Source organism: Amblyomma mixtum, chromosome 3 (assembly GCF_055824585.1).
Source record: "Amblyomma mixtum isolate Tamu chromosome 3, ASM5582458v1, whole genome shotgun sequence".
In the NCBI taxonomy this organism is placed as follows: Eukaryota; Metazoa; Arthropoda; class Arachnida; order Ixodida; family Ixodidae; genus Amblyomma; species Amblyomma mixtum.
Window position 1 is genome coordinate 378,773,009 of NC_143014.1, and position 13,018 is coordinate 378,786,026.

A 13,018-nucleotide genomic window follows, 5' to 3' on the forward strand; every position below is an offset into this window, starting at 1 on the left:
TCCACAGTCCGCATTGATCCGCTGCTGCTCAGACTGGCAGAATGCTACTCTCATGATCTTATCTGCCGGGCTTAGATTTTGGTGCACCTGCACCCTATAAGGCCGCCATCCCCTCTTTCTTAGAGCCCGGCTCACGGTCGACGAATGGACTCCAAACATCAGCCCAGCACGAGTGGAGGTCATATGGGGATCACTTTCAAACGCCCCCTCAAGTGCATCGCTAATCCCGTTGTGCCTCTTGTGTTTTTCACTTCTCACTTGCCTCAAGACTGACCCGGTTTCTTCGAATCTGCGCCGCCATTTAGAAACTGCGTAACTAGACGGTGGTCGACAGCGAAACTTCAGTTTGAACTGCTTGCGGACGTAGCTCGTGGAGTCCGACTTTATCAGCCACACTACTGCCTGCGCCTTCTCCTTGAATGTCGGCATAATGCAGCTCTCTACACTCCACAGCAGAACGAAGCAAGCACGACTGAGAAAGCAGGGAAGAATACTAAAATCCAGCACCACAAACCAGAATGCAAACCGAACTCTTCCGTTTCTCTAAATAGAGCCGCGAAAGCAGACGGCAGAAATAAGACGAGACAATGGACAACATATCTTTTATTGGTAAATCACCGTTAAGTCATTTAATTTGTTTACGATAGTTTTCAAAATGCGTTGGCCGAAAAATATTTCACGCGCTTAAGCAGACAACATGGCCCGAACGACGCATTCAAAGCCGCCGCGCACGTTGCAGCGCTCGCCTCGGCGCTTTCCTTCAGCGATGCCAGATGGCGCCGCCAGTACCTTTCGGCAGAAATTCTATGACGGCAGCTCGATCTCAACACGGGTGCTTCTGGTTTCGCATCTCGCGTGACCAAACCTGGTAAGTACCACTTTTATACTTACCATGCCTTAAAACGGACAACAATAAGGAAGCTTTGTGCGCGGTTTCACCACAAACGAGCCAACGGTTGTGGCGTAAGAATTTTTCAAACCTTTGCCGATAAAGTCGCAGAGCACGGTATAAAATTGACATTTCAGCCAAGCTGCGACCTCGCAGTCACAATTTTACTCTCGTTTCGATGTGTTTAATTACTGAGCTCAACGTGCGGTGCCACAACCCTAGCGACCAATACGGAAATAGTGGAACAACGCGCACGGCTTTTCCTCCGAACGTCCGCTTTAAGGCTGTCGTGTTAAAATGTGGTGCATGTCGATGTTGGCACCGTCACAGCATAGCGGATACCAGCTACTGCAGCTAGCAGAAGACAATACGGACCGACAATTGCAAAGAAATCGACGCAAACAAACACAAGACTGCGACTTGCGACCTTGATGGGCACTCGCGTGCTGCGCTCCGTTTGGAGCGTGTCGCCTTTTGGCGAGGGCGGCTTGCGGAGTTTAGCGCCGTTAAGAGAACAACGCAGTGTACAGTCGCGAGTAAAAAAGATTAGCACATATTACGGAACACCGGAGCGCCAGAATGACAACGCGTGGCGCTGCGGGCGACGAAGAGGCTGATAAAGGAGTGCCGGGCCGTTCCCATTCTGCAGTATTACGGGGGTTCAGGGGAATGTCACGGCCCACCAAAATTTATTTTTCTGTCTTACCCTCTCTCTCTTTTCTAATGTAGTCTTGCTCCCGCAGGCAACTGGTGAATAATAGGGCAGCTGTTTGTTTTTTTTCTTGTTTGGCAGTTATTTTGGCGAGCAGCCTCAGCCGTGCTGTGGAAGGATGACTGTAAAAGAAGAAGAAACAAGTGACTGAAATAGCATAGTTTACTGGATGTTGCCTAAGCGATAGACCAAGCGAAGAAAAACGGTGATATCGTTCACCATATTCGCGATGGGCGATAGCAGGTGTTATAAAATAGACCCACGCACTACAGATCTCGCCAGAAGGAAAAAAGACATGGCGCGCGTCAGCTTCGCTACAAGAGCGGAAATCCTGACATTAGTACAGGAGGGCAGGTCCCGGAGAAGCAATGCTGCCGAGGTAGGGTGCTCAGTAGGGATCGTAACCCGCAATGTGCGTGCCTTCCAAGAAGAAGAGAGGATTGGCGACGCGGAGCGTAGCGGACGTCCATGGGCCCTGAGGAGCAAGATCGGCTGATCATTCCCGCCGCCTTCCGCAGCCCTCATATTACCGCTGCCGAGATACAGCAGGAACTGGGCCTCCAGGGGAGTCTCTTTGTGGACGATTAGGAAACGCTTTCGGTCAGCCGGACGGTATAGTCGCGTCGCTTGTCGGATGCCACTTCTCACTGCACATCAGAAACGACTCCGTCTCGACTTTGCTGCAAGCCACCTCACTTGGACTGCAGAACGAACAGCAACTGGAATGATTCAAGAGCGCCTACGCACGGCCCTCAAGAGCAGCGTGCTCATCTTCCCAACGCCGCCGTCAACACAGGCGCTCGGGGCTGCGGTACAACGCAAAGCAGTCACCAGACGCTATTGTTGTCGCCGTCACAGCAACCGCGACCGCAACAGAGGACGCGTTCAGGGCGGACGATTACCACCGCTCTCCCTCGCACACGCGAACAAAAGCGGCGGCCACACTCCTGCCTGGCGGCAACCCCCTTCCCTCTCCCGCTACAACGAGGCCCGACGGTCCGGCGAACGCCTGTCCTCAACGTAATAATCACGAACGCCGCTTCATCATTATCATCATCAGCCTGACTACACCCACTGCAGGGCAAAGGCCTCTCCCATGTCTCTCCAATTAACCCTGTCCTTTGTCAGTTGCCGCCACTGTATCCCCGCAAACTTCTTAAGCTCATCCGCCCACCTAACTTTCTGCCGTCCCCTGCTACGTTTGCTTTCTCTTGGAATCCACTGCGATACCCTTAAGGACCAGCGGTTATCTTGCCTTCGCATTACATGCCCTGCCCAAGCCCATTTCCTCCTCTTGATTTCAAATTTCAATTTCAACGCCGCTTACAAGCCGCTAAACAGGTTCCCCTTGCCCGAACTGTCGCCCGAAGTGCTGCGCGCTTTTCGGGGCCTCCCTAACGAGGTAAGAACACTGGGTCACCCACGATCCTTTATCACCCAGCCGGCAGAATGGCAAACTACCTGACCACTACCAAAGATGCCATTGCTGCACAGCTCTCAAAGCTGCCCGGAGTTAAGGCTGTGCGCGCGAACCTCCGCCGTAATGTTGACATGTATCCTTCGGCTGATCTCGACCCCCTCCTTGGCACTGACACCCTTTGCGGCATCAAAGTCCGCGCCAACGAAGCTGGCGGACGCAGCTGCAGTGGCCGCGTTTTCCGTGTCGGCCGCTCGATCACAGACGACGAAACCGCTGCAGGCATCCGAAGCAAAGTCCCTGTGCTAGGCTGCTTTCGAAGCGGCGACGACGTCATTGTTCGGTTCGCGGGCTGTGAACCGCCCGCAGAAATATCGCTTTTTAAGCTTCGTCGCCCAGTTCGCCCACTGCAGTCCATTCGATGCGCCACCTTTGGTCATGCGACTGCAGCCTGCACAGGGAAACCTCGCTGCTGCGCTGTGGCGGTGATCACCACACATCGCAATGCGATGCGCCCAAATCGCATTGCGTCAACTGTCGTGGAAGGCGCGCTGCCACCGAGCCTCGCTGGCAGGAAGAGCGTCGCATTGCCATTGCCCTCGGACCTTCTACCAAGCCACTTACGAGACAAGAAGCTCTCAAGGCCATCCGGCAAACAAAAGACAAGTCTTCTACCAACGCTGGCCTGCAGGACAACGTCACACCTCCGTGCGAGGCTGCATGTAACTCAGGAGCACCTCCGCCTGCAACACGCGCCGGCGCTGCACCTAACTATGCTCCCGCTCCATCTTCAGACGCTCGCTGCTTCCGCGACACCGTCGTTGGGCACACAGCCCCTCCCCTCCCATCTCGTGCTCAGCATGACCAACGTGACACGGTCATCGCGGCAATGACCTCCGCTGTGCGAGCTCTAAAGCGCTAACCGCATGAGCCGATAATTCGCGGCGACGCGCCGCGCGATTGCATCGCGCGATGAGCTGAGGGCCGCCGAACCACTGTCGCTCATCCCGTCGCCCAGTTTCTGGGTTTGCAGAAAATTTCGCCCATCGCCCGGAAGGGCCGTGCGAGACTAGCCAATGACGGTAGGTCTTGCGCGTGCGCAACTTCCGATCCGTTTTGCGCGCGAAAGTCGTCGTTTTTTTCCAGCGGAGCAGCAGCCGACAAACCCCTCACCATGGCAGGTTTGCAATAATTTAATGAAAGCCTCATTAATGAGGTTGAAGAGGAAAGGGTGCTGTGGGATATGTCCCAAGTCGCAAAAGCGCCGAGATGTCGCCTGGCGCCGCATCGCAGGGTCCCTCGGGTTTTTATTGGGTTTTATCTTGTATGGAGCCTTAGGAACGTTGTTCTACGCGTTAATTAACGCAAAATGACTGAACGCTGAAGTGGCCCCAGTCGAGCAAAAGTGAAAACGCGCCGCTCCGACGCCGAGTCCCGTCGCTTCGTGCGGTTGGCGCCAGCGGTGGGCGACGGCGTCGTCATCGCGCGACGCATCGCGAAGGAATATCGTCTCATTCGGTTACCGCTTAATGGAAGAGATCCCAGACTCCTCTCCACCGCGTCAATTGTGCGCAGCGGGACTCGCCGCACAAGAGTCACTGCTTTGCGATGGCTAGAAAGCAACCTATGTGTCGGCCGCGGATCCTTCAATGGAACCCTCCGCCGCCGACAAGCTGAACTAGCCTCCTCTCTCCCACTCAGGTCCTCTGATGTGCTCGCACTTCAAGAGACCTACGCCGCAGAGGGAGAAGTGAGCCCACCTGGCTACGTTGGATACACCAGTGCCACGGAGTGCGCGAGTGATTATACGTGCGCGGATTCTCCATGCACCAAGCCCTCCCGCCCGCGTGGCTCTCCTCGTGCGGCAATCTAAGTGCGTGCATCTCTTCCGCACTCCCTAATACCCGCGAACGACTTACTCGTCGATAGTGTAGAGTGTGTTGCTCTCACAGTGCGTATGCGTGGTTGTGAGACCTCAGTCGCTTCTGTGTATGTGCGGCCGAACAATCCTCACTGGGACGTTCGCTTTGTTGCTCACCTGTGGGCACGCCTGACTCCCGATCATGTCAGGTGCGGCGACTTCAACACGCATCATGCTGCTTGGGGCTGCCGCACTACCAAACGACAAGGTAGCCGCCTAAGCGATGCCATCTGTGCCACTGGTTCTCAATGACCCAACGCACAGCTAGCTCTGGGTAAACACCCTTCAGCTATCGACCTCACTCTTGTCTCTTCACACTGCAACTACGATTGGTGCACTACTCCTGACACTGAGGGTTCTGACCACCTCGTTATCGAGATCACCCCTCCCACCATCGCTCTTCCTGCCAGAAAGACTTATTCCGTCGTTAACTGGTCACAATTCCGACAGCTCTGCGCGGAGGAATCCAACAACGACGACTTCTTCGCGCACATTTCCTACTGTGCGAAGTCGTCCACTACTCAGTGCAGTGTGGTGCTCCAGTGCCGGACATCAAACTGCTCAACCTGCGCGCTGCCCGTCGCAGAGCCCAAGGCACAGACAAGCCGGAACACTGGACTGTGTATAACCGTCTTGTGTCGCCGCCATGCACTCCAAGCGCCTACGCCAGGGCCGGATTAAGGAAAATGGGGGCCCTGGGCTAATGCGCATGTAGGCTTTCCCTTTACAGCCCTCCTCCCCCCTGCCCCCTGCTACACTACTGGAATATATCCAATATTTGATTTTAATTCCACCAAATTTAAAAGAGCGAAGTGCGATCAATGGGATTCATGCAACAGTAACGCATTATTAGTTTTAGAGCGCATAGAACACAAACGCGACTCTTGGAACGCGCGACACGTGTCTGTCCGTAGCCGAGCGCCGATCGTCATGGATGAGCCACGTGGGCCTACCGACAACATGCTGGGCTGCATAGCAGCACGCGCCGCCTCCTCTCCTCTTTCAGTGACGCCGTACACAAACAAAGCCACCACACAAGCCGACAGACGGGTTTTCGTTCGCAGCACTGTTTTAATGCTAACGCATGAAAGACAAGCAGACTGAGCTAGCTTCCCACAGTTGAGCTGGGTACTCCGGCAGCGAGTATACGAAACAGAAAACCTCGTTAATTATTGCCCCGAGAGGGTAATAGTAAAGGTTAAAATTATCTTGATTTCACGAAGAACTTTTTCTACAGCCTTCGTGTGGCACATTTGAATAGCAGAATTTAAGTCCTGGCTGAATGGTTAGCGCGGTCGGCTGCTGAGTCGAGTACCCGGGCTCAAACCCAGCCACACGGCGGCCGCATTTTGATGTAGACGAAATGCAAAAAGGCGCCCGTGTGCTGTGTGCTGTCAGAACACGTCAAAGATCCCCATGTGGTCGAGGTTATTACTGAGCCCTTCACTACGGCACATGTTTCTCTCTTTTCATTCACACCTTCCTCTCTCCCCTCAAGACGCGGTTGAGGTGTCCACCTAGTAGTGAAGCAGCTGCTGCGCCTTTTATTTCTCCAAAAATTGAAAATTTTAAACTCGCTCTACGAAACCAATCCGAAGAAAAAAGAACGAACAAAATAAATAGGCTCGGCCGCGGCGGTCGCATTTCGCGAAATGCTAGAGGCCCGTGTACTATGCGATATCAGCGCACTTTAAAGAACCGGAGGTGGTCGAAATTATCCACAGCCTTCCACTATGGCGTCCCGCATAGCCGGACTTGATTTGAGACGTTAAACAAGATAAACAAGTGTTTCGCTTTCCTAGTTGCCGCCGGAGCGCGAAGTGAAACTGTGAGTCTTCCAGGAAGCTATAGTCGGATACAGCTTAAGCATTCGTTTCGTTTCTATCGAACGTGCTCGCACGCGCATTCGTTTCGTTTCTATCGAACGTGCTCGCACGCAGATTCGTTTCGTTTCTATCGAACGTGCTCGCACGCGCATTCGTTTCGTTTCTATCGAACGTGCTCGCACGCAGATTCGTTTCGTTTCTATCGAACGTGCTCGCACGCAGGGGCATACCTTCACGTCTTCGGTGTGTCTTGTGCGCGTCCTCGCGTTCCTTCTCGCGTTCGTGCTTTTCTTTCGAGCCGTTCCTTCGTGTGGACCTGTGTAATCGTGTGTAGGCCCCTGTGTGGACTTTAGCAAGGTGTGTTGCTGGGCGAGTTGGTTGGGGAACATCTTGAGAACAAACAGCGCTTACAGACAAAGGACCAGAACAAGAAGGACACACAACTGCGCTGACTAACAACTTTTATTTGGGAAGGGAGCCGATCCGCACCTTTTATACAGAACTGGAGGGAGTGAAGCGCATGCGCAAAGATCAGGAAAGGGGGAGCACGGAAAGTGCCAACACATAGACCAAGTATTCTTATCGTCACTGATAACCAATAACGCAGCAAAAAACAAGCGAGAAAAGCAGGGGAGACAAAGGCAGGGAGCGTTAAGAAACAATTCTAAAAAATCTAAAAGATCCTGAACAAGCCAACAACCAACACGGCTAAACGAATGACGATGAAAGGTGACAAAGATAAAGGCACTAAAAACTGAACACACTGAAGCATAAAAGGTGCAGGAAAAGCCTGCGGAAGATGTAAAAAATCGGCACGGCTGAAAGATGACGGAATTAAAAGCATTAAAACAGATAAAAGCAAAAACCTGAGAAGCCGATGAGAATAAAAACACGCAGGAAAGGTGGTCACTAAAAAAAAAAAATGAAATTGAACAGACAACACATCTCTAAAGACAAGCAATGAATCGAAAAAACGTGTGGGCGATAAAACCTAAGGTGAGATAACAGAAAACTTTTTACATAAATGTTTAGGATAAAAACCATCGTAATAAAAAACACGGGATAAAACCAAAATAATGCGCTGAATCAAATCGAAGCAGAGAGGAATGAACACTCTTTGTCTAACAGGGCAACTGACGGCGTGCTAACGCACGCATCTTTTAGCTTGATAATAGTGGCTGCTTCAATGATTTCTCGGGTCAGTTGATTTACGTTTTTCGCCAGAATATCTGTTTCCTTGAAAGTGGGGGAGATGCGACGGCAAGGACTGCAATCACGGCAGTGGATGGCCAAATTACCGGACCTTTTATCCTCAGCAGTAGCTTTATGCTCTAGTAACCGCTTGTTAATACATCGGCCTGTTTGGCCGATGTACTTCCTGCCGCAGGGTAAAGGTATCGAATAGACAACGCCCGATGAGCGTAACATAGTCCAGGCCACCTTCAATAATGCTTTACTAAAGTCCTGCGAGCACAGTATCGAGAGCAGTTTCTTTAACCAAGCGCAGAGGCTTCTCAGCTCTGGGTACCCGGCTTTACTCCTCTCCTCAGTTGCTCAGAAAATGTTGAAAACGAGGCAAGGAAAGAACCTAACCGCAAGGGAAGGGCAGAGTCGCAATAAAAAGGTAGCTCTAATACCCTGCATCCACCAAGTGTCCCACAATCTAAAAAGAATTGGAAAAAGGGCAGGGGTAGACGTTATTTTCTCTGCTCCTCACCGTCTTTCTAGACTCTGCAGAAGGGTCAATGGCTCTGGGGAAAAAATTCCAGACTGCACAATTAAGCATCGGGATCCGTTTGTTGCTTGCTCATCGGGCGTTGTCTATTCGATACCTTTACCCTGCGGCAGGAAGTACATCGGCCAAACAGGCCGATGTATTAACAAGCGGTTACTAGAGCATAAAGCTACTGCTGAGGATAAAAGGTCCGGTAATTTGGCCATCCACTGCCGTGATTGCAGTCCTTGCCGTCGCATCTCCCCCACTTTCAAGGAAACAGATATTCTGGCGAAAAACGTAAATCAACTGACCCGAGAAATCATTGAAGCAGCCACTATTATCAAGCTAAAAGATGCGTGCGTTAGCACGCCGTCAGTTGCCCTGTTAGACAAAGAGTGTTCATTCCTCTCTGCTTCGATTTGATTCAGCGCATTATTTTGGTTTTATCCCGTGTTTTTTATTACGATGGTTTTTATCCTAAACATTTATGTAAAAAGTTTTCTGTTATCTCACCTTAGGTTTTATCGCCCACACGTTTTTTCGATTCATTGCTTGTCTTTAGAGATGTGTTGTCTGTTCAATTTCATTTTTTTTTTAGTGACCACCTTTCCTGCGTGTTTTTATTCTCATCGGCTTCTCAGGTTTTTGCTTTTATCTGTTTTAATGCTTTTAATTCCGTCATCTTTCAGCCGTGCCGATTTTTTACATCTTCCGCAGGCTTTTCCTGCACCTTTTATGCTTCAGTGTGTTCAGTTTTTAGTGCCTTTATCTTTGTCACCTTTCATCGTCATTCGTTTAGCCGTGTTGGTTGTTGGCTTGTTCAGGATCTTTTAGATTTTTTAGATTTGTTTCTTAACGCTCCCTGCCTTTGTCTCCCCTGCTTTTCTCGCTTGTTTTTTGCTGCGTTATTGGTTATCAGTGACGATAAGAATACTTGGTCTATGTGTTGGCACTTTCCGTGCTCCCCCTTTCCTGATCTTTGCGCATGCGCTTCACTCCCTCCAGTTCTGTATAAAAGGTGCGGATCGGCTCCCTTCCCAAATAAAAGTTGTTAGTCAGCGCAGTTGTGTGTCCTTCTTGTTCTGGTCCTTTGTCTGTAAGCGCTGTTTGTTCTCAAGATGGGCCCTGTGTGGACATCTGTGTAACCCCCCCTCACAGGCCTCTATGGCCTGCGACATGGCCTTCTCAAATATCGACTACTGCATACCTTGAACGGTCCCTCCATCATCATGGATGAAGACGCCGCCCTCCACGTTCTTGACGAGGATGGCATAAGAGCTCGCCTCTCCCGACACAGGCGAGCCAACAGTCTTGGGTGCTCGCGTATGCTCCGCAAGCTTATTGCCGAAGCCAACGCCACACTACAGCGGCAGGAAGAAGCCATCCGAATCGTCAGCGCGGCACAGAAATCCCCGCCACCCACTGACTCGCCATCGTCTCCTACTGATCATCAGGAGACCTTCCAAGCCAGCGCGTCATCATCACTCGCCACGCCCGACCCTCCCAAGCTCCGGCGTTTCGACAGTGCCACGCCTGTAACCAGCGGAGAAGGGAGCCAACTTCTCCAAACTACAGCTGTGCCAGACTCCAATCGTCTCTCGCCTCAACACGAGCACTCCTCCACAGCTTCTGACCTTGCTGAGGTGGATCCAAGCCCCATTCACTCTGTGGCCGATGAAATTACCACTCCTGCCACGCAGACTCGCATCGCCGTAACTGGGACGCAAACCAGCCCTCCATGCGGGAAAGGGGACTCACCTCCAGCTCCAGTCACAACAAACGCCCCCCCCCCCCCCCCCGAACACGGTTGAGGATGCCTTCACCGAAGAAGATTATGCCCGTACCTCTCGAGCTGCTGGCAACAACAGAAAGCAGGGCGCCCCCCTCAACAATGGGCCTCCTCCTCATCCTCCCGTCACTGCTGCAACAAAGCCAGGGGGTGAGCACTCTTGGGCTGCACAAAAGCCATCCCGAAACGCTCCGCGACGCCGCATTCAAGTCCTGCCGTCTGCTCCTTTCGCCCCCTCGGCTGCGCGCTTCTCAGCACCTGCACAGAGGCCAAACAAGCCCAAGTTTCCAACTGTCCTCTTCTTCCCAGCAGGCAGAATGGACAACTTTTTGTCGACAACTAAGGACGCAATCGCTTCAGAACTGTCACGACTTCCTGGAGTAAACGCCGTACGAGTTAATCTCCGCCGCAACGTCGTCGCTATCGACGCACAGCCAACCGCAGACCTAGAGCCCTTTCTCAACATCAACGCCATATGTGGTGTGAAAGTGCGCGCTAAAGAAGCTGGCGGCAACACATGCACAGGCCGAATTTTTCGCGTCGACCGCAACCTCACGCCCGAAGACATCATGGCAGGAATAGAGAGCAAAGCTCCCGTCCTTTCCTGCACTCGCAATGGAAACGACATTATCCTTCGCTTCGCTGGCACCCAACCTCCAGAAGAAGTCTCCCTATTCAAGCTTCGCCGCGCTGTTCGCGCCTGTCTTCCCAGACCACTTCAATGTTTTCAGTGTGGCAGGCTCGGCCACGCTACCGCTTCGTGCACACAGGACCCGCGATGCTTGCGCTGCGGACTGGACCACCACACCTCCCAATGCAGTTCACCCAAGCCCAAGTGCGTCAACTGCCGCGGAACACATGCATCCACAGAACCTCGCTGCCCCCGATGGCAGGAAGAGCGACGCATTGCGATCGCAATGAGTGCGTCCGGACATCGCCTAACCAGACAGCAGGCTACGCAAGCAGTGCGTGGAAATCAAGGGAAAATTGACCCAGCCCCCGGACACCAGGCCGATGGTGCAGCCTCTGAAACTGTGAGTCGCACTGCCCGCCCATCCAATTCACCTGCAGCTCCAGAAGAGACTGCAACTGCACCAACAGGCGCCCCTCCTTTCTTGCCAGGAGGCCGGTCCTTCCGAGACACCCTCGTGGGTACGAAAACACCCACACCTGCACGTGCACAACCGCGTCCACAACCTGACCACCGCGACGCAGTTATTGCTGCACTCTCTGCTGCTGTGCGCGCCCTTATGGATGAGCTCCCACCCACCTCCCCAGCACGACAACTGTGCGCGGCGGCTCTCGCCGCACAGCAGTCACAGGCTCATCATGGCTAGCACCCCACCTTCGCCCCGGCCGCGGATACTTCAATGGAACTGTCGTTCCCTCCGCCGGCGACAAGCCGAACTTGCCTCCTCTCTCCGCTCCTTCGATGTGCTCGCATTACAGGAGACCTACGCGGCAGAGGGAGAAGTGAGCCTGCCTGGCTATGTGTCTTACACCAGTGCCACAGAGTGCGCGGATTCTCCCTGCACTGACCCCACTCATCCACCTGGCGCACCACGCGCTGCAATCTATGTGCGTGCCTCTCTCCCTCATTCCTGTGAGTGACCTACTAGTTAGCAGTGTCGAGTGCGTCGCCGTAACAGTTCGCATGAGTGGTTGTGACACTTCTGTTGCGAGTGTGTATGTGCGACCAAACAATACTCATTGGGACGTCAGCTTCGTCGCCCACCTCTCCGCACGCCTCACTCCCGATCAAGTCATTTGCGGTGATTTTAACACGCACAATACAGCTTGGGGATGCCGCTCCACCTCAGTAAACGGCCGCCGCCTCTGTGACGTGATCTACACCGCCGGACTACTAGTTCTCAATGACGGTAGCCCTACACACATCGCACCGGGCAAACGCCCCTCTGCCATCGACCTGACCCTGGTTTCACCGCAGTGTAGTTACAACTGGTGCACCTCTCCTGACACCGAGGGCTCTGATCACCTCCCCATCGAGATCACCCCCCTTGTCGCTGCTCCACCGCCCAGAAAAACCTACGCTGTTGTGAACTGGAGCAAATTTCGACTGCTCTGTGCATCGGATTCCAGCCACAACAACAACTTCTGTGCCCACATCTCCCATTGTGCCAACCTGTCCACTGTGAAGTGCTCAGTGCAGTGCGGTGCTCCAGTGCCTGACATTAAACTTCTCAACTTGCGCGCTGCCCGTCGCAGAGCGCAACGCAGAGCTCGACGCACAGGCAAGCCTGAACACTGGACTCTCTACAATCGCTTGGATGCAGTGTGTCGCCGCCACTCCAAGCGCCTACGACGCCAAAGCTGGGCCAGACTCTGCCGCTCTCTTGACCAGCCTGGCTCTCCTGCTCGTGGCTGGCGTATCCTTTCTGCCATGCTCAACCCTAAAACTCCACATCTCCCAGTACTGGCTATTGCTGTTTCCCTTGGCATTTCGAATTTCGCGTTAGCCAACCTCCTGGCAGACAATTTCGCTCCAACTGTGCGACATACGACTCCTCCTGTCGTTTCTGTTCGCTTCACCACCATCTCAGCTCGTATAGCCGATGATGTTCCAGCCCTGTGCATGCAAGACTTCACCATACATGAGCTAGAGACGTCCCTCTCCTCTCGGAAACGTAGGAGCGCCCCAGGCCCAGACAGAATAACTTATCAGATGATAAGGAATTTAGATACTAAAGAACGCGGTCGTCTCCTTGCAGACTTCAACCTCGTTCTCG

The 13,018-nt window shown here is 53.0% G+C and overlaps 1 protein-coding gene across 1 annotated transcript; it reads left to right on the plus strand.

Annotated features, from left to right (window-relative positions):
* Positions 1–9,711: 9,711 nt before the first annotated feature.
* Positions 9,712–11,608, plus strand: LOC149356931 (uncharacterized). The gene is made up of 2 exons (XM_089576466.1): positions 9,712–10,194; positions 10,538–11,608. Exons 1-2 carry the CDS (start codon positions 9,712–9,714, stop codon positions 11,606–11,608), a joined length of 1,554 nt encoding a protein of 517 aa, XP_089432592.1.
* The last annotated feature ends 1,410 nt before the right edge of the window (positions 11,609–13,018 follow it).